Consider the following 23,033-nt stretch of genomic DNA (forward strand, 5'->3'; position numbering starts at 1 on the left):
CTTTCTTGCTTTCTTGGAAAAGTTTTTACCTCTGTAAAGCTATACCTCAAATAAAACACAGAAAACTAAACACGTGCAAACACCCCCCCCCCAAAAAAAAAACCAAACAAACAAAAAACAAACATAATATTTGAAATGAGTGAATGAAAATAGAAAAGAACTATGATGAACTTTATAGGCATAAAATTTATATCATAAATACTTGTGGGCAAAATTATTGCTGCATTCCATCATTTTATACTTTGTTGAGAAACAAGTTTCTTAATCAATTGTAAACTTTAAGGGTATTTTAACAATGGAGTAAGAAAGAGGATCAGCGCTCAATGTTTCCAATATGCAATAAGATGTAATTTACAGAAATGTAGTGTATGAATGATAATCTTTGGAGGAAAATGTCATTTCTCTTTTAATAATAGTGGTGAAGATTTTGAGACACGTTTTTCTCGGCCTATCTACAACATATGTAAAATATCAGCTCCGAAACTATGCGACCCAAATACTTTACAACGCAGTGCGACTTTTTCTTTAAAAGCTTTAAATATTATTTCTGGAGCTTTTGAATATGATTTTGGCTTGTTCACACTGCAAAGAATGTATTTTCCGGACGACTTGTAAAACCTTAAAGTTCTGAGTACGTTAAACGCTGTTTAATTTTCTGGTTAAAAAAATCATACAATAAATGTTTATCCACTTTAGGAATCGGACACACTTCACTGATTGCTGATTTCAATCCATGGGTCTCCTGTTCGACTTTTGGCGTGGAACAAAACTATATGATTATGACGTAAAGATAAAATTGATTCAGATTAAAAGTACATTAACTCAATTTTATCTCTCTATCTAAATTTCCTATATCCTAGATCCGCTGTCTTCATAAAAAATATTGACGTCATGCAAACAATATAAAAGAAGGAGAATGTAACCTCTCTTCGTCAAATACCCGATCAACTGTAATGGCGTATTTTACTTTGATCACGATTTTAGCTAGCCTGTTGGTGGTGGGTGAGCCACACGGGTACATGATAGATCCACCACAGCGATCTTCCATGTGGAGGGTGTATCAAGGGTTTACTCCAAATTACAACGACATGGAACTCTTCTGCGGAGGACGAGAGGTAAACAATTATATCTACGTTGACTTTTGAGCAGATGATTTTCTCTTTTAGTATCTTAAAAGTGATCCGATTTATGACTCATGATAATCGTCATGAAATCGTTATTGAACTGAAGAATCATAATGCAAGTATAAATTGTGGCAACGCAGTACATATGATAAACTTTTTATTTTATCATTTTCATAAAGACTGTAAAACATTTTTCATAACAATATTCTAAAATTCGAAAACAGACGTTCAATATACAATTTTTCAACTTACACTGTTCAATTTATTTCATTCTGAAGAAACAATGGAATGAACTCGGTGGTAAATGTGGAACATGCAGTGATCCTTACGATGCACCAGTTCGTGAAAACGAGGCTGGAGGTATATATGCTACAGGAGCAATCGGTAAAAGATATAAACGAGGAGATATTATAAAGGTAGGCCAAGATTTAAAAAAAATAATGAAAAATAGTTTTTTCATTTTTTTCTTTCGATAAAAAAAAGTTTAGTTCAACTAGATCTCGTTACGAGTAACGATTAGGTCTTCCGCCCGATTTTGTTTTCATATGATACGATGAAATATCGATATTCTCTGCCAAATCTGCGATCTTGGTGAATCTAGGTTTTTGTCTCGAGACCGAAAACGGACGAACAAAAGAGGTTTATGAAAATAAAAACTAGGTTTTTTTATTCATTTGTTTAGTGTACACCACTGTTAATCATGGAAGATGAAACACCAAAGATAATCAGTTAAACTTGTGAAAAAAATAAATTGTTTGAACTCTTCTGGTGAGAACCGGAAGTGACGGTTGACAAAAGAAAACCCGTTAAATATATCTTCAATCGATTGTCTATCATTTATAAAAGTTTGTGTCTCAATCACTTACAGTGACTAAAATCTCGCTGGTATCAATTTTGTAAAAAGGCTAGGTACCAAAGATATTTGAAATCTTGATTGTTTTCAAGTTATCTGTAATACAGTTTACGAGTGTCTTGGCCCCTCATTTAAGGGGCCAGTCCCTTTTTCTTGAGTTCAATCGAAAGGTCTCACGAATACTAACATTTTTTTGTTTTTACACCCATCTAAAATTGTTGTTCATTTTTGAGATACAAATGATTGAATATTTTAGGGGCCAGCCCTCTAGATCCTTAATGGGGACAGACTTTAGAGTTTTGATTAGTGGAATCGATTAGAATCATCAATGCAAACATTTTCTTTTCTACATTGCCTAACAAAATATGTCTCATTCTCAAGATATATTGCATCAAAGTTTAAGTACTTTGGTCCCTTAAAATCCCTAATTACGTCATAAATGGGTGTGAAAATGATTTTACCTGATAAATATTGCTACAATCAACAACTTTGCTTCTATCTTGCATTACAAAATTTTGATCGTTTTTAAGTTATTTGTAATAGAGTTTACGAGTGTCTTGGCCCCTAATTTAAGAGGCCAGCCCCTTTTTCTTGATTTTGTTGGAAAGAACGCTTAATTATCTACTACTTTTGTTATATATGTCTTAACAAACTACCAACTGATAAAAAGATACAGATGAAAACGTATGAAAATTTTGAATGAAAATTCGTACTCAATTTTCGAGCCCAGGCGAGCTCCAAGAAATGGCACCACTGGCGTAAAACAACATAATAGTGCACAACTTCAAACTATAGACTACCTATCCTGAAAATTTCATAGTCATATCTCTGATAGTTTCTGAGATCAGCTCTGCACAAAATAGGTCGTGAAAATGTGCAAAATGGCCGATAAATCGGTACCGGAAGTGACGACAGAAAAAATCTCAAAAATGTATGAAGATTACATCAAGTCCCATCTTCTGTGAAAAAATGATTGAAATCGATCGAATAGTTTTCGAGAAATCGCGTGCACAAAATTTGTGGAAAAAATAATAATAAGAAGAAATCGTACGAAAACTATAAGGTCTTCCGTTGGAAACGGAAGACCTTAACTACTTCACATTGATATTGCAATGACTCTAATATTGCATAAAGTTACAGATGATAATATTTTAGATAAGTTGATCAATTATATACATAAATATGTAAACGTAACTTTGGATTGTAAAAAGGTACACATGATCCTTTATTGTATTTTGAACAGGTGAAGATAGTATTAACGGCATACCATAAAGGTTACTTCCAGTTTAAAATCTGTCCCCACAACAACCCCACACGGCGCGTTTCGCAGGCCTGCCTAGATCAAAATCGACTGACTCTGGCGGGAACCAACCAATACTTCTTCTACCCCACCAAGTCAGGGGTATACTATATAGACCTTCAACTCCCCCGAAACATGGAGTGTACGCAGTGTGTTCTTCAGTGGCACTATATTACAGGTGTAAACTAGTATGAATGTTTAGGCAAATTCCTTGATAACGATTGATTGATTTATTAATTAACAGATTTCTCTCAGCAGACCTGAACTAATACTGTTTTATTTTTGTTTATTTAGGTAATTCACCGGGGTTTCCACCAGAAATGTTCATAAACTGCGCTGATATCGCTATTTCTCCGCCATAACGGGACCATCTGCGGGACCAGTGTTTGCTTAACAAAACAATCTCACTGTGAACTCAATTCTGCAATAAAATAGTTGTAAATTCAAAAAATCTTTTTTTTAAGATATCATTCTAGCCCAATCGTCACCAAAATTTTCAAATCATCCTACTCAGTTCTCAACTCAAAACCTTAAAATACCGGATGCCTTGTAATTAACTTGAGAAAAGTTGGTGACGACGGGGACAGATAGTAGAGCGCAATCACTAGATATTATTGGGTTTGCTGTTCACTTTCACATCCAAAACCGAAAGTGCAACAGCTAGAATCCAGTATGCGTATCGAAAAATGTACATCCTTTCTACACATATATTTAATTTTAATTTATCCGCAATTCCACGTTTTAATGCGCTATTTCATGAATACCAGAATTATTAAATAGGGATATTTAGAGAACCATTTCATCTGTCTTCTAATCTGTGATATCTTGTTCCTTGAACTTTTTTTATACGATCGACCCTCCTTCAGAACATGATTCAATTAAAGCAGAAAGGCTCAAGTTAAACGTGTAAATGACAGGTTACGAGAATACTTACTTTTTGTTATTTCTTAACCAACTATAACAACTACTTAAGTTTTAATTTCATGCTCTAAAATGTAAAGTTCTTTTAAATATTTTTAAAACTAATGGTTACTCCCGGTAGGTTTGCTTTCGGATGATGGGTCGATCTATCTTATTTTATTTTAAAAATATCTTGAAGGGGGTTGTCCGGTCATCTTGTACATATGTGGACCAAAATGCAAACATTTCTTGAGCTGACTTGTTTATTCCAAAAATTAACCAAAAAGCTCAAATGACCAAGATTCAACTTTTTCACAGCAAATGGTTGTAGGATATAATTTCCCAAATGGAATATAAATTCAAAAAGTGCAAAAAATGAATTTTTTATTCGGTAGTTTTTCATATAAATCCGCATTAATGTTTATTAATTGCAACAACGTTTAATTTGGTTAACAAGTTTTCCTATAATCCTAAAGTTTATAAGACTGATCCCCAAGAAGTTTTGGATCAATCTCTGCAATAGAACGGTTACAGGAAAAGTTCTTACATTGCATCTATTCTAATGCGGATATTTAGCAAAATACAGAATTTCTTCTTTTTTTACACTTCAATTTGTTATCGATGTGTTATCCCATTTGGGATATTATATCCAAATCAGGCTATTATATCCCATTTGGTCGATTGGACTGAACCTGTTAAATGTACGACAGAAACATGTGAAGCGGGAGATAACTCGGGTCAGGATAAAATAATACACGACATTGACTTACTTCTTAATTGTTATGAGCCCAGGAAGGACATATTGACTTACTTCTTAATCAGTATTAATTTTTATTTATTTTTTACTTTTTAGGTACAGTAGACGAATTTTGAATTTAAACATATTTGATTGGACAACAGGCATAGCCTATATATACCCTCTTCTTGTATAATAGGTCATGTTACATAAATTTTTATAATTATATAGGACACTATACTTATATAACTATAATCATGTATTTGAATAATAACATATTACGTATATTATTTGTGAATTACAGAGCTATAATAATATATGAGGATCTACATTGTAATATAGTAATAAAGTAGACGAATTATGTGGTTAGAATTAAGCAACATTGTCCGGCTGTTATTGTCAAATTTTATCGTTATTGTATACATCATGTAAAATTTGTTCCAAGAGTTTTACGGGTTGATAGGGGAACGGAAAATAAAAGTGTTAGTTGCTTACAACCTCTTTTTTCAATTCCATTCAAATGATTCTATGGCTGCATGGTGTTAAACGTTTTATGTATGGAAAAAGTACGTTCGACCAAAGAATAGAGGCGTGGTGAGGAGTTCTTAAGAAGCTTGGGATTCATTTGGTGGATTAATTTATTTGAAGATATCGTGGATACTGGGATGTTCGACTCAGACAATCAAGTAGTGTCTGCAATTTTCTTCATAGACGTCTTGCAAACTGATTTGGATAGAATAGCGAATCACAGGAATTATCAGGGTCAAGACATCATCTACACATTCTAAAGTTTAACCTCAAGAGTACATATCAAATGATAAAAAAAAGATACTAATCTCAAAAAATGAAATGAAGTAATTAAAATATAAGGAAATTATATTAAAAACAAAAATAATTGTACTACACTTTGATGATGAATAGCAAAAGCTGTATTCAATTCGGAGCAAACAAATCAGATTAAATTGAGCTGTTTCATGCCAAAAATTATACATCTTGTCATAGCTCTCATAGTGGCGCAATATTTAAATTAACCAAGCGATACTTCTTGATTTATTCATTGTTCTGTGATATTTATGAAAAAAATGTTATCAGATTCCTCTTTCTGAAAATAATAAAGAACCAATACAGTAATTGTCAAAATAAATTAAATGGATGTTATATCAAATTTATTTAAAGTCAATCTATATACTTTTTGTTTCTTGCTTGTACTTATTACTTACTTGTTGTTTTTTAATACTTACTGGTTATTTATTAATTCTTCATGCTTACTACCTATTACTTAATACTTGCTTGTTAATTTTTCATTTTTATTTCTTAATTGTTAATACTTATTATTTACTGGTTATTTTTTTAATTCTTAATTCATTTTTGTTTATTTTGTTATTTTCTAGTTATTTTTAATTTTATTTTAATTTTTCATCTCTACGACAATCAGCTCCAATATTAGGATTAGAAACCAAAATATTTAATTAAGACTTGTTTTGCCAGTTAACTATATAAGCATGTGTTTCAACCTGAACCTAGATATCCCTGGTTAAGAAGGTCTTTATACCTAAAAGTGTGATGACAGTCCAAGTTAATAAGTATTTCAATTTAACTGAATAGCTGTCTGAAAAGTTATAGATATTGGCATATGTATTTTGTATCTGAGAATAAAAATGTTTAAAAAATAATGCATGTATTATTGTGGTTTTTTATGTTTAGAATCAATTTTCAAATACATCTCATTTGGATTTAAAAAAGCATCTTTCCTGTATATGCCAACTAGTAAATGTATGCAAGTAAAAGTATATAATTTTTGAAAGTACAGCCCATTACAATTTTACCCAAAATTATGCTTGGAACAATTTTATACTGGAGGTTGGCGTGGAGTCTAATGTCTTTTTCAGTTAATTTACTATGCAAATTTGATATTTTAAATTTTCCAAAAGGGAGGGTAACTTATAATCTTAAACTGTCTTCTGGACCTTCAACCTTTTTGATACATGCATACAAAGTTTGAAAACAACGATAAAAAATATTCATGTATGATAACCCCTTTCTTGGGTAAAAAATGTTCTTGTTTTTTTTTATCTTTTGACTTTTTAATATTTTTTGTCCTTGTTTAAGAACTCTCCAAAATATTCAAATGAATAACTGTTAGTCAGTATAAATTATTATTCCAGATTTTGTAAAATAAATGCATATACAAGTAAATAGAATTATCATGACATATCATGAGCAATTGGTTTTTTACATATCAGCTGATTTATAAACTAAACAAGATCCTGAATGTAGAGCAGTTAGTCAGCAAATTCAGATTTTTAACAATTTGAAAGAATAATATTAAGATGAATTTGTATTTAACAAAGTGCCCCAGAAAGAAGCCACCTATATTTATAAACAAGTCAATACCAAAGACCATACTACACTCTATTCACATATGTACGGGAATACCAATCCCGAGGTTAAAGCTTAATAAAAAATTTTGAATCTCACCCATTAAAATCTATGTACGCGTAGAGAATATTTTTTTGCCCCCAAAATGAGCAAAAATAAAGGCCGGTGTAATATAGAAAATATTTCAGTTCTCATACAAAATTTTACTGTATTTATTCTAAAATAAAGGTAAAGTTTGTTGGTACATGACAGTGACAGAACTACGGATTGAATTATCAAAACCATATATGTCCCCCTATAAATACTTCGATCTCGGGTGCATTTTAAAAAAAAAATTCTTTATATCAATAAAAACCAATCTTCTTTGCTAGAACTAGTGTTGGTGTCGGTGTCCATGTTGAGCGGTACGCCACCGCCACGTGTTATTCATTGCAATTATCAAAAATTTAAAAAAATCTTATCAAATAATAGTTACATGTTTGTCATAAAAAATAAGTCATAACAATTAAGAGGTAAGTCAATGTCCTCCCAGGGCTTCCGTAATATACAGATTCTTTTTATGTTTGGCATTTTTTAAAAGTGTTTATGAGAAAAAAAATCACGAGGAGTTGATCGGAATAAAGTTTGACCTACATGAATAAGAAAGACGAATTACCTTGAATTAAAAATGATTTGGAATCATAGCAGAGTCATTTATAGCAATGAACATTAGTAATTCTTTTAATATCCACAATGATAACGCACTATCCGTCAGACCCGTTTTCATGAACAATGACATCGTTTACACTGCGTCCCAACGGACACACAGGGGGCCCAGGTTGACACTGGAAAACCATTATCGCTGTAAAAGCACAGTAATTTATAAGTGTACAGAGGGATGGAGAACATTTAGCAATGTGCCTCTTTTGGAAAACAATCACCATTATAAAAGTAGAATAATTCGATCAATGGCATACTTACAATGATGATACACAAGCTTATCAAAAATGATGTAACTTATTTTCTATCAGAGTCGTTTCTGAGAAACACTGCATATCAAATGGCAATGTTAAAGACGGTGTTAAAGACAGATCCTTATTTTGTTTTTTGTTTTTTTTACTTTATCTATATATCCAAAGAATATTTGAATATAGATGTCCATTATGAGTTTAGAATTTTCAAAATATCTTAATATGACTATCAATCAGTTTAACCCTTTAACCCCCAGAACTTTTCACAATTTAAGAAAAGAAAGTTTTATAATAACAATTTGAATTTAACTTATTACTGGTTATTTTTTTTTTTACACAAATAACTATGTATGGAATGAAAGATATTTCGTAGCTGATTTTAAATTTGAATAAACATGTCCATTCTAAGTTTAGAATTTTCAAAAATCTTCTATGACTATCGATCAGTTTAAGTTGCAGGTTTAAGGGGACATGCTAACAATGATGTACGGAAGCCCTGGGAGGACATTGACTTACTTCTTAATTGTTATGAGCCCTGGAAGGACATATTGACTTATTTCTTAATTGTTATGACTTATTTTTTTATGACAAACATGTAACTATTATTTGATTAAAAAAATTTGAATTTCTAGCAATGAATAACACGTGGCGGTGGTGTACCGCTCAACATGGACACTGATACCAACACTAATTCCAGCAAAGAAGATTGCTTTTTATTGATATAAAGAATATTTTTTTTTATAAATGCACCCGAGATCGAAGTAATTTTATAGGGGGACATATATGGTTTTGATAATTCAATCCGTAATTCTGTCACTGTCATGTGCCAACAAACTTTACCTTTATTTTAGAATAAATACAGTAAAATTTTGTATGAGAACTGAAATATTTTTTATACTACACCGGTCTTCATTTTTGCTCATTTTGAGGGCAAAAAAATATTCTCTACGCGTACATAGATTTAAATGGGTAAAATTCAATTTTTTTTATTAAACTTTAACCTCGGGATTGGTATTGCCGTACATATGTGAATACAGTCTAGTATTGTCTTTGGTATTGACTTGTTTATATATATAGATGGCTTCTTTCTGGGACACTTTGTTAAATACAAATTCATCTTAATATTATTCTTTCAAATTGTTAAAAATCTGAATTTGCTGACTTTCTGAGGGTAAAAAAGCAGTAACTGCTCTACATTCAGGATCTTGTCTAGCTTATAAATCAGCTGATATGTAAAAAACCAACTGCTCATGATATATTATGATAATTTTATTTACTTGTATATGCATTTATTTTACAAAATCTTGAATGATTATTTACACTGACTAACAGTTATTCATTTGAATATTTTGAAAAGTTCTTAAACAAGGATAAAAAATATTAGAAAGTCAAAAGATAAAAAAACAACCCAGAACATTTTATACCCAAGAAAAGGGGTTATCATACATGAATATTTTTTAAGCGTTATTTTTAAACTTTGCATGCATGTATCTAGAAGGTTGAAGATCCATAAGACAGTTTAAGATTATAAGTTACCCTCCCTTTAGAAAAATTTAAAATATCAAATTTGCATAGTAAATTAACTAAAAAAGATATTAGACTCCAAGCCAACCTCCAGTAAAAAATCGTTCCAAGCATAATTTTGGGTAAAACTGTAATGGGCTGTACTTTCAAAAAATTTATACTTTTACTATGCATACATTTACTAGTTGGTTCGTACAGGAAAGATGCTTTTTTTTGGTTATCCAAATGAGATGTATTTGAAAATTCTAAACATAAAAAACCACAATAATACATGCATTATTACTTAAACATTTTTATTCTAAGATACAAAATACATATGCCTATATCTATAACTTTTCAGACAGCCATTAAATTAAATTGAAATACTCATTAACTTGGACTGTCATCACACGTTTAGGTATAAAGACCTTCTATACCAGGAGTATTTAGGTTCAAGTTGAAACACATGCTTATATCAGTTAATAGTAAACTGGCAAAGTAAGTCTTAATTAAATATTTGGATTTCTAATCATGATATTGGAGCTGATTGTCGTAGAGATGAAAAATTAAAATGAAATTAGAAATAACTATAAAACAACAAGTAAAACAAATAAGTATTAATAATTAATAAATAACCAGTAAATAATAAGTAATAACAATTAATTAAGAAATAAAATTTAACAATTAACAAGCAAGTATTAAGTAATAGGTAGTAAGTATTAAGAATTAATAAATAACTAGTAAGTATTAAAAAACAACAAGTAAGTAATAAGTACAAGCAAGAAACAAGAAGTATATAGCTTGAGTCCTGATTGACTTTAAATAAATTTGATATATATTGATATATATGTAATATCCATTTAATTTATTTTGAAAATTACTGTATTAGTTCTTTATTATTTTCAGAAAGAGGAATCTGATAACATTTTTTTCATAAATATCACAGAACAATGAATAAATCAAGATAAATCGCTTGGTTAATTCAAATTTACGCCATTATGAGAGCTATGACAAGATGTATAATTTTTGGCATGAAACAGCTCAATTTCATTTGATTTGTTTGCTCCGAATTGAATACAGCTTTTGCTATTCGTCATCAAAGTGTAGTACAATTATTTTTATTTTTGATATAATTTCCTGATATTTTATTTACTTCGTTTCATTTTTTTTTAGATTATTATCTTTTTTTATCATTTGAGATGTACTTTTGAGGTTAAACTTTAGAATGTGTAGATGATGTCTTGACCATGATAATTCCTGTGATTCGCTATTCTCTCCAAATCAGTTTGCAAGACGTACATGAAGAAAATTGCAGACACTCTTTCACAACTGAATTGTCTAAGTCGAACATCTCAGTATCCACGATATCTTCAAATGAATTAATCCACCATTGAATCCCAAGCTTCTTAAGAACTCCACACCACGCCTCTATTCTTTGGTCGAACGTACTTTTTCCATACATAAAACGTTTAACACCATGCAGCCATAGAATCGTTTGAATGGAATTAAAAAAGAGGTTGCAAGCAACTAACACTTTTATTTTTTGTTCCCCTATCATCCTGTAAAACTCTTGGAACAAATTTTACATGATGTATACAATAAAGATAAAATTTGACAATAACAGCCGGACTGTTATTGGTAAATGCAGCTTAATTCTAACTACATAATTCGTCTACTGTATTACTATATTATAATGTATATCCTCATATATTATTATAGCTCTGTAATTCACAAATAATATACGTAATATGTTATTATTTAAATACATGATGATAGTTATATAAGTATAGTGTCCTATATAATTCTAAAAATTTATATAACATGACCTATTATACAAGAAGAGGGTATGCATAGGCTATGCCTGTTGTCCAATCAATTTTATTTATTCAATAAAATATGTTTAAATTTAAAAATTCGTCTACTGTACCTAAAATGTAACAAATAAATAAAAATTAATACTGATAAAGAAGTAAGTCAAAATGTCCTTCCTGGGCTCATAACAATTAAGAAGTAAGTCAATGTCCTCCCAGGGCTTCCGTAATGATGTCCATGATAATTCTCTCTTGATAAAAAATTTTTTTCGACAGATGTCGATTTTCTATTGTAACCGTTACTGCAATGCAAAATTCAGTGTTATAAACTACAAACGCAATAAGGTGAAACTTATTTAGACATAATGCAATTGTATCACACACAAGTCATTGAGTCAAACATTAAAAAACTGTACAGGCATACATCTGCATATCTACTACTTATTGGTAATATCACCTAATAATGCAATGTTTGTTACGTTCCATCATCTTTAATGACTTTTCTAAAGAAAAAGGTTTACTCGTTGTAAACCACTACTGAGAGAGAGAGAGAGAGAGAGAGAGAGAGAGAGAGAGAGAGAGAGAGAGAGAGAGAGAGAGATATCAACAAAAAATGCAATCTATACATGTATAATGTTTTCTATGGTAAGTTTCATTATTGCTATCTTTAAAACCATAAAAGATGTATAAAATATCTAAAGTTTAAATCGGCCAAAAATCAAAAGTAGAATGTAACCTCTCTTCGTTAGATACACGATCAACTGTAATGGCGACGCGTATTTTACTTTGATCACGAGTTTGTAGAATAACTTATTTAATCTTATATACCTAAGACCAGTTTGCAGTTTTTTTCCTTGGAGGGTGGGAGTGGGAGGGGTTCTTTAAAAATAGCTAGCCTATTGGCGGTATGTGAGCCACATGGGTACATGAGATCTAAATTCTTTTCTTCCATTCAATAGCCAGGGATTGTTAAAAACAGAAAACTTCACCTTTTCATCATTAACTTCACAGTTAATTAACGACTTTCATTTCAGTTTGAAGACGTTTATAATAGTCTTTTCATAACCCTTTTTTTTATTCTACTTATCGAATGACAACATACACATGTATTTCTAATGCATTGGTCATTACCTGATTACTTGTAATTTTCTGGACTTTAGCGTGAAGATGTTTTAAGAATTCGAGAACAAAATTGTGTTTTCTCTAAAGCTTATACCTTTTTTGTCGTATGGAAACTTATTTCGGAGACAATAAATGTAGATTTAATGTACGTGCCATATTAATGAATGTTTATATTTTGAAATGGCATTGTACATGTATCGTACACCTGTAATGATTCTATCAAGATATACTCACATCATAGGGAAATTTTACTTTTCTGTATTTTTTTTTAGGTTAGAATTTGTTTTAATAGAAATAAAATGAAAAGACGCGTCTTACTGAGTAGATTTAATGAAAACTGGATGAACTTAAAGCCAATTTGTCCTCCTTCTAGTAGCATATAACATACACATCAATAATTGCTTTTCGGTATTCGATAACAAAAAGATCACCTTTTGTTATCGTATCATATATTAATAAATTTTCTGTTGACTTCATAAGTGTAACAAGTACTTGTTCGCAAAATTGATTTTATAGATCTAATATTTTGATAACGAATTACATCAATATCTATGTTTAAAAAAAATCTACATTGCACGTGATCGTCAAGAAAACTACTCTGTTGAACTGCAAAAACAAATTTCACTGTTTGTCGTTCTGCAGAGGTCAGAAGTCAGGGTGCAAGTTGTTTGACAACTCTTATCCATGGCGGTTTGACCCTCGAAAGGACCAATTGCTTTACACTCGATAGGTCGACACTGACATTTACACCGCATTGGTGTGCAGGAGGCTGTGGACTTTCGACAGTGCTCGGTGCAAAAGTGTTCATCGTCCGGGCTTTGTCCTTCACACATTAGGATACCAGTGGAGCAGGACAGTATACCAGCCTGCGTTGTTGTTGTTGTTGTTGTTGTTGTTGTTAGGTCACTTGTTGATGACGTGAAAGTTGTTTGTTCCATTATGTTGTTGTCTTCGGGGGATATTGCGATATCGGCGCAGTTGACGAACATTTCCGGTAGATATCCTGGAGAGTTACCTACAAAATCACAATCTAATTTTTCTTAAGATATCTAAAGAACAGTCACAATATGAAAAGTTCAGCAAATGTTAATACTAAAGCGAAATCGAACAAAATATATGCATTTTACATATAAATAGCGATTTATTTTTTCTTTCAATATACTCGCAAACTGACAAGCCTTTAGTTACTTTATTATAGCATAAAGGCATTATTTTCTGAAGAGTACTCGGTTTTGGTATTCGTGTAATGCACGAATACGTGGGTATTAAATTTCGTTACCCGTGGTATAGGTCCACTGAAGAATACACTGTGAACACACCATATCAGGCGGAAGTTGGAGATCTATCTCGTACTCTCCGTCCGAGCTGTAATCAGGTGTGTAGGTGTTTTCGTCTGATCCCGCCAAAGTGAGTAGATGCTGGTCCAGGCAATCTTTGGAGACTGGTAGTGCAGGGTTATTATGGGGACAGATTTTGAATTGAAAGTGTCCCAGATGGAATGCTGTTAATACTATCTTAACCTGTATAAAATCACTGATTGGTTTTTAAGTTCATCGAATCAAGATAGAAAATAATGGAGAATTTATTTTGGTTTATCATTTTGACGGCAGACCCAGTTGTTTTAAACATAATTAACTAAAAAAACCAATCTAAGTATCCAATCATTAGAGAACACTTTAAACTACAAGTCATAAAAATCAAGCATGTAGTATATTAGTATCATACCTTAATAATTTGTCCACGTGTGTATGTTCGACCAATCGTTCCTGTAGCATAGATTCCTCCGGCCTCGTTTTCTCGAACTGTTGCATCGTAAGGATCTCCACATGTTCCGCATTTACCATCTAGTTCATTCCATAGCCGCTTTGAAATGCATGTAGAAATGTAAATACACCATCAATTGTTGAATAAAAGCAGTGCATGTTGTAGCTGGGAAGTAAAAGCTAAAGTTAAAGACACTCCATCTGGTAGATAAATTCTATGGAACAAATTACGAGGATGAACACTCAAAGAATTCAATTTTTTTTAATTAAGCTACTTCTTGAATGACTTCGGGTGTAAATCAATGTGGTTTTTTTTTTTAATAAATCCTCAAGATGTTTTTTCGGACATGGTCTTTTGCGTTTATAAAAGTCCTGTTATAGAATAAATTACATGTGCACCTTGGCCTGAAAATACCGCAGGGGTGATTTTTACCTCTCGTCCTCCACAGTAAAGTTCCATGTCGTTGTAATTATGGGGAAACTTTGGGTCAACCCTCCACATGGAGGATCGCTGGGGCGGATCTATCATGTACCCGTGTGGCTCACCCACCGCCAACAGGCTAGCTAAAATCACGGTCACTTCAAAAAGCTTCATGGCCCAAACTTTGTTGGAAATGAGGAGGTTTTGGGCATCTTTTATATATCTGTGTTGTACTATAAACCGTCCGAGCGGATATAAGTGGGATGATAGATACACCGATAATGCTGTTACATGTACTTTTAAAATACTGATTTCGAGTTGATAGACTATCTAATGAACATTGGTTGTTTTAAAAGTGTCCAAACAACTCCTGTCCCACCCGCAGACGACACCAACTTTCCCTTTTCCATTATTTGTATCTGTTTTACTTTTTTGATAGCAATAACGAGGATGTTACTTAATTCCTCGGAGTGGTTTTTCTACGATAGCATTGTTAGTTCTAGTATATGTGTATTTTACCAAGTAAACTAACTAAATAACGGAATTTTTTGGATACGTTTACTCTCTCTCTCTCTCTCTCTCTCTCTCTCTCTCTCTCTCTCTCTCTCCGTATTTTTTTTTCATCAACTATAATAAAGATAAAATTCGATTTTTAAAAATCTGTAAAGTATTGTAAATCAAAGGGGTCAATTGACTAGATACACCTTTAAAGAGACTTGGACACGATGTGAGATCAAAAATTTTATTTTTATTTTTTATGTATAAAATGGTTTATTGGTGCATTTTAAATGATTTACCAAAATATTAAAAGTTAATGTCAAGTTACAAGCGAGATACAGAGGTAAGAATTGATAGTTATGTAAACAAAGCTCGAGTCTTATAGTTGTTTACAAAACAATGTAATGTAGAGAATTACAATTTATTCGACAAAATGACATGTAAAAAACAATTTAAACTAATTCAATATCTTCTTAAGAGGCAGTCTACGATAGAACCATGCAAAATCAAAATTTTATAATGAAGGGTGTAGATTAATTTTCATAGTTTATCTGGATATATCTAAAGTATATTGTCTATTTTATCAAATTTTCATGGTTAAATTTATCTGCACCACTGAAATCCCCCAGATAAGACCATTTCTATTTTTAGCTCATCATTCATAATAAATTTCATGCATGAATAAGGCTAATTTCATAGAGTCATTTAAGTATTAAATAGAGTTTAATCATACATGGAGTCAGATTCACATAACATCTGATACAAATACCTTTGATTTGGTGTACACATATTTTTTAATTCATTCGTTGATTTTAAGCTATAGATGATCAAATATTATAATAAGATAGGTAATGTCCAAAACACACTACTTCTCTTAGTAGGATATAAAACCTCAAGAAACGTTTTAAATTTAGAGTTTCTTGGTTCAAACAATAGAATTGTCCATAAAAAAATATATTTGAATGGGAATTTGGTTGCAAATAAATATTAAGCTTATATTCCGGTGTTTAAATTCGGGATTTTTACAAATTAAATTATCTCCCTTTGTGGAACTCTCGTGTAAAGAAGATAAAGAAGAATGATTGGAGAAAGCCAGATGTCAACAAAATGGATGGTTTGAAATGTAGTTTTGGTGAAAATTGTAAAGAGAAAGCAGATAATATACTTTAGGATTGTAAGAAAAACACTTCAGCACACTTGAGATTTTTTAAATGTACATCTGAGTCAGATTTTGTACAAATACCAGAATCATCGTGCTGGTGTGCATGGGTTGAGGCTGTCAATTTTCAGCGGGCGTACATGTGCTAAACACAGGCAGGAATATGGAATTCAGTGGAAAAGGAAAAGGAGAACATGCTGTCATTCACTACATAAACAATCTCAATCTGGCATAATCGCGAGTGGAATTGCATTCATTCAAAGCCGAGAGATATGGATGAAGCTGAGCACACATTTTCCAACTTGATCTGGTAAGAAAAAATTGCCTTTACCCAATGACATAATTCTTAACAAACCAAAAATATTTATATAACAGTACTCTTATGTGTACCAGTAAATATTGCTAGGACAAACTACATGTATGTATGCATAAAATAAATGCACATCAATATCAGATTAAAACTGCCCCCCTCCCAATTTGATTAGATATCTATGGAAAAGATATACAGTTCAGTTTTTATAGTGGTATAGTGTTTTAAACTTAAAATTTACTTGTTGAAATACTCATACAAATTTGAAAACCTATTTTTATTATTCAAGGAATGAATTAGTGCTTTTATAAACCCATGCTTGATCTCAATTTCCTTACCTGTTGTCACTGATAAATTATTGTTTTGATTATGAACAAAAACTCTGTTAAATGAACCAACGTTTACGGGGAAATTAATGCATAATGGACACATCAGAATGATCAGATGTTTGGAATTTTACCATTAATAGGTGTTCGCAGAAAACGCATTGAGAGAAAACTGTGTCAAGATTAATACAGATCTGAAGGAGGAGTTGAAAGGTGTGTTTTTTACACAATTGATTGACTGAATTATTATGATGTATTCAACTCATAAAACTTTGTTGTACATTACATATGAAACAGAAAATATAAATACAAAGGAGTTGAGGAGTACTACATGTAAGAACAAATGTTGTCCAAAGATATTTAGGGGGGGGGGGGCATGCCAGGCCTGGATCTTTCATTTAAGTATTTAAGAGAAAAACAGGTTTATGCATAAAAATGTCTTAAAAATCAAAGGGAATTTCAAATGGTTAATGTATTTGTCCCATTAAGATAGCATTATAGTTTGTATTCATGCTAAAAACTTATTTAGCTGGACAACATTAGATTAACTGATAATAACAGTGTCTTTTAATGGTTAAAAATCTTTAATCATCTACACTTTATATTTAGTTATTTTACAATATGTCTATTGAGAGTTCAACTAATCAACATTTGGGATATCCAATTGATATTTGTATATGTACATTAGATATTGTGTATGAAAATCAGAAATAAGATTTGGCTATATTTTTGTTAATATATAGACTTCATATACATTACCGGTATATTTGATATACATTAAATGTACTCTTTTGTAGAAATATGCTGTTTATTAGAGAGAACTACAGATTCTGAAGCAATGGACGCTGATATATCTTTTTCTAACCCAAGAGGTATAACAGTGAAAAAATATTACATGATGTACAAGATGATTAATGACGCATACTTGGCATTATTATCATAGATTATCATAGATATTCCAAATATGAATTTTTTGACCCTTTTCATTATTGCCGCATGGGTGGTATATATGTTTCTTGAACTGTATGGTTGAATTTCAGTTTTACAGTTCAATGAGTTTAAATGTGATTCAGGCACAAGGACAATGCTAAATGTAGATAAAAGTCACTGTGATCATCTTAGGGATCGAGGTCCTTCAAAGATTGGCTGCCACTTGAAATGATTATCATATGTAAATTTTACAATGCATAATTTTTTCTGAAATGTCATATAGTTGTTATTAAAGCTGTCAATGCTTTACATGTGTATTATAGTGGTACATATATGTGTGTATCCAACAGCTGAGTTTAGTCTAATACTTTGAATACATATATTTTAATGAATATACCGGTATATATTTATTTTCAGATTTTGATCTTCTGTCATCTCAGAAAACTGTGGGGTCTGATCAGTCCAAAGATGAAAGAACAGAGCATGAAATCTTAAATGAAGCTGTGAAATTATTGTCATATGGAAAGTACTCCCCTGTAAAATCACAGCCATCTATGAATCTTGATCAACTTCAGTATTCAAAGAGAATTGTGATACATGCATGAATTCATATTATTATATTTTCATGTTAAATACTACTCGAAAACCATTGTCAACCTCTGCTTCGCGTCGGTTGACAATGGTGTCCTTGGGGTGTCAATTTCAACTGTTACCCTCCCAAACAGGCACTATTTATATAATGTTAGTCCTCTAATAGCACTACATGTGTATGAGTTGATGACGTAAGTCTTCTAATAGCGCTACAGGTATAAATTGATTATTTTAGGCCATTAATAGACGAACATGTATCAATTGAGGATGTAAGCTAGATAATAGCACTTCATTAATGATTTGATGATAAGAGTTGTCTAACATCACTTGTATGAATTGATGATGTTATTTGGCCAAAAGTGCTACATGTATGAATGTTGGCTAGTAGCTCTACATGTATGAATTAATGATGTTAGTTATTTAATAGTGCTACATGTGTGAATTGATAATTTTATTTGTCTAATAGTGCTACAAGAAGGAATTGATGATGTAAGTTTGCTAAAAACATTACATAATTAATATATGAATTGATGTTGTCTGTTCTATAATAGCATTTCATGTACGAATGATGATGTTAGTCCTCTATTAGCACTACACATATATGAATTGATAATGTTTTTGTACTAATAGCGCTACAGGAATGAATTGATTGTTATTTGGCCAATAGCGCTACGTGTATCAATTGAGGATGTAAACTTTATGAATGATTTGATGATAAAAGTTGACTTATAGCACTAGTGTGAATTGATGGTGTTACCTGGCTAGCTAATTGTGCTATACGTTTGAATTGATGATGTTCTTAGACTAGTAGCGCCACATGTATGAATTGATGAGGTTACATGTATTTGGCTAACAGCGCTACATGAATTAATGATGTTATTTGGCCAATAGTGAAACATGTACATACATGAATTAATGATCATTGTTGTCTTAAATTGCTACATGTTTAAATTGATGATGTTATTTGGCAAATAGTGATTCATGTATGAATTGATGTTGTTTGGTTATCAGTGCTATATGTATGAATCAATAATGTTATTTAGCTTTTAGTGCAACATGTATGAATGATGATAAAGGTTGTTCAATAGCACTACATGTATGAATTTATGATTTTATTTGACTAAAAGATAAGTGCTACATGTGTGAATTGTTGGTGTTTGGTTATTAGTGCTACATGTATAAATTGATGGTAATACATGTATTTGTCTAACAGTGTTAAATGTATGAATTGAAAATAGATGTCTTAGTTGGCTACATGTATAAATTAATGATTTTATTTGACTAATAGCACTACATGTATGAATTGATGTTGTTATTTGGCCAAAAGTGATACATGTATTAATTGATAATAGTTGTCCACTATTGCTACATGTATAAATTGATGATTTTACTTGACTAATAGCACTACATGTATTATTGATGATGTTATTTGGCTAATAGGGATACATGTATTAATTGATGATGATAACTTTCTAAATTTAAATTAATTGCACATCTCTGTCTTTTTTTCGTATGTAACTGAATAATGAATATTTCAATTCACTGATTTTGTATCTTTTTTTCTGAAATTAAAATTCTCTTTCCGATGTATTCATTGTAGGTTGAAATTTGGTTGTATTGCATATTTTATTTCATAGCTTTGTAAACAATGGCTTTTCATATTTCATGAAAATAACTGCAATAATTTGGTCTTTGCTTTTTGCTCCATTTGAAGCAAAGGCTCATTACAAGTATTTCTTATAAATGAGTGTTACATGTAGGCTTTTCAGGATTTTTTTTTCATATCAGGTGGTTATATGTACATTTTGAAGTTTATAACTGTAACAAATAATCCATGAATATTAAACAGGTTATTTATTAAGTTAAAGATTGTTATTTGCTGTGTTCTTCTCAGATATCATCTTAACAATATATACTTATGTTGTAAACTCTGCTCAAAAATACAAATGTATATGATAAAAAAAATGTTTGATTTGTACATTCATTTAAATTTGAATACATGTAACATGAAATCAATTGTTATTGTATTTTAACAGTTTTATGTCAAAGTGGATGCTTATATAAATTGAGGTGCTGTGGGACATAATTCGATTTTAATATGGATTAATGTACATTGTGATTGAAATACTTTCACCGGTTTAAAATTTTCAAATTTTACAATATTTAACCAAAAAAGAGCTTTTAAAAATATTTCGAGAGGTAAAAATTGTAAAAACCCAGAGCGGGAGTCAAACTCATGACTTACAGATTCGTAGTACACCCTCTAACCCACTGCGCGTCGCTGTTAGGTGACAAACTTAATGGTCCAAGTTTCCTTTCAATTGCAGCCCCCCCCCCCCCCCCGCCTTAGGGCAATTCATAGTAATTTTGTGTGTTTAATTTTTAAGACTACTTAATTCTCCATTACTACTTGTTTTATTTGGCAAGGAAAATCTAAATAATTATGTAATAGCATTTTTCTTACCCTAGATAAAAGTGCACCATGTCCACCCCAACCCCCTCCCAAATCCACCCACCCCCAAAAATTTCCACTGAATTTCATTTGCAACCAAATTCCCTCAACCAGATTAAAGACAAATAAAGACCATATAAGCTGACAAAATTTTATATTAATTGATGCGTTTCTTGGGCAGTTATGCCAGTTTTAGTGCAAATAGGTCAATTTTGGTAAAATTTCAGTATTTTCATGAAGTTAAGGCCCACATATCTTTGTGTATTGTGTTTAGAAATTTAAATTCCTTATTATTCGGAATACCTATGGGTTTTCACAATGTGAAGAAACGGGTTTCATTCAATTGCAGTGTGTAATATTTCCAGTAAACTAAAAAGAATTGTATGCTGTCTAATTTTTCAAAAGTTCTATAAATAGAACAAGGGGAAAACCCAAGTGCCATCCGTTTCCATAGTTACTGATGTAATGTAATAAAAATCATTCTCATTATAATCAAGCTAGGTTATCATGAATATCTGTGCCAAGTCTCATGAAATTTCGATATACTTCCATTGATAGCCATTTGCATGGTTCTATGGTAGACTGCCTCTTAAATACTTATCAACAAAAGAAAGTTACATTTGATTGAGATTTACATCAACACAATGAAAATGATAAAATGACAAAATTCGAGCTTTGTTTACAAAACAAAGAATTATAAACTCTGTATCGTGCTTAGAACTTGACATTTGACTTTCAACTTTTGACATAGTATTATAAACTTCTATATTTATCAGTATAAACATTGAAAATGGAAAAATAAAATTTGAAAATTTTAAGTCAAATCGTGTCCAAGTCCCTTTAAGCCATTTGGCTCACCTGTTCAACGATGTTAACGGTGACGAAGCAGCATACGAGTACTATATGCCTTAATTTAAATCTAAGTACATCATTTAAATGCAAATCAATTATACGAGTAAATCATTTTATTATTCATTATGCTTGTTTACTTTATTGTCAATATTCTAGTTAGAATCTTCATTTTTTCACGAGTTTGTTTCCATTCAATATCCCAATGAATTATTTGATATCTAATAATAATAGTAGATCCGGAAAACGATATTTAATTAAATGTTCCCTGTTTCGTTGAATGTTTGGCTTTGGTGTTTATTTCGCTATATTAAATACAGATACTGCATAAACATTACATCTATCAATCTAAATTCTGTACCTCGATACATCTTAGCTTGTGTATATATGTTATATTATTAGACCAATTTTTAACACATATTGTTTAAAAGTGTTATGGCATAAATAAATTGAGTGTTATTTACACTATAGTCTGTCCCAATTTATTGCTTCCATTGCTTTTTGATGATTTTTAATAAAAATACACTTACATGTGAAAGAAATACAGTTGAAATCGATAAAAGGGAATATTTCCAAGATATTTTCATTGAACAATTGTCATTTTTCACTCATAAAAGTTCACAGGAACGAAAACAAATTTCTTACGGAGATTTATAATAGTAAATATTTACATCTTTTCCCCATTCGGAAGTTCTCGGGATACCTCGCGCAATTTTTCAACGTTATCATTCGGGCTTATTAATGACTGAAGCAATGCAAAATTACCGTAGACTTTTTATTTTGGGATGTGTTTTGAAACCTGAAGCGGTAGCGGGGGTGTTTCAAAACAGATAATCTGGACATTTTTCATATTAGTGGATGTAGCGTTTCCGAGCTTTATATATTAATCCACTTTAATAATTTCCTTATGTTTGGTAGCGTAATGTAAATCTTTGTAGTAATTAATTTCTTCTTTAAGATAAACGCAATTCAAAAAGATACAAATGTTTATTTAAAATCCAAAAGTAGAATAAAATATAATCCAAATGAAAATCACATAATAAATCCAAAATACGT

At 31.2% G+C, this 23,033-nt stretch overlaps 2 protein-coding genes and 1 long non-coding RNA gene across 4 annotated transcripts; 2 read left to right on the forward strand and 1 right to left on the reverse strand.

The window, feature by feature from the left end:
- Positions 1-953: 953 nt before the first annotated feature.
- LOC128157137 (uncharacterized) lies at positions 954-3,702 on the forward strand. The gene is made up of 4 exons (XM_052819546.1): positions 954-1,115; positions 1,403-1,540; positions 3,221-3,455; positions 3,572-3,702. The coding sequence occupies exons 1-4, from the start codon at positions 954-956 to the stop codon at positions 3,637-3,639; spliced, it is 603 nt and encodes a 200-aa protein (XP_052675506.1). The 3' UTR covers positions 3,640-3,702.
- Positions 3,703-13,182: 9,480 nt separating this feature from the next.
- On the reverse strand, positions 13,183-14,527 carry LOC128191519 (uncharacterized). Its single transcript, XM_052863622.1, has 3 exons — positions 14,404-14,527; positions 13,958-14,198; positions 13,183-13,693 (listed from the first exon to the last, which is right to left on the reverse strand). The coding sequence occupies exons 2-3, from the start codon at positions 13,998-14,000 to the stop codon at positions 13,272-13,274; spliced, it is 465 nt and encodes a 154-aa protein (XP_052719582.1). The 5' UTR covers positions 14,001-14,198; positions 14,404-14,527; the 3' UTR covers positions 13,183-13,271.
- A 1,688-nt stretch (positions 14,528-16,215) lies between these two features.
- LOC128157063 (uncharacterized) lies at positions 16,216-20,342 on the forward strand. 2 transcript variants are annotated; one of them, XR_008239791.1, is made up of 5 exons: positions 16,216-16,534; positions 16,651-16,829; positions 17,299-17,368; positions 17,953-18,027; positions 18,503-20,342. It is a non-coding gene; the product is annotated as an uncharacterized LOC128157063 (long non-coding RNA). The 2 variants fall into 2 exon arrangements; XR_008239790.1 differs by having other exon boundaries at positions 16,234-16,829.
- The last annotated feature ends 2,691 nt before the right edge of the window (positions 20,343-23,033 follow it).

This window comes from Crassostrea angulata, chromosome 7, assembly GCF_025612915.1.
Source record: "Crassostrea angulata isolate pt1a10 chromosome 7, ASM2561291v2, whole genome shotgun sequence".
In the NCBI taxonomy this organism is placed as follows: domain Eukaryota; kingdom Metazoa; phylum Mollusca; class Bivalvia; order Ostreida; family Ostreidae; genus Magallana; species Magallana angulata.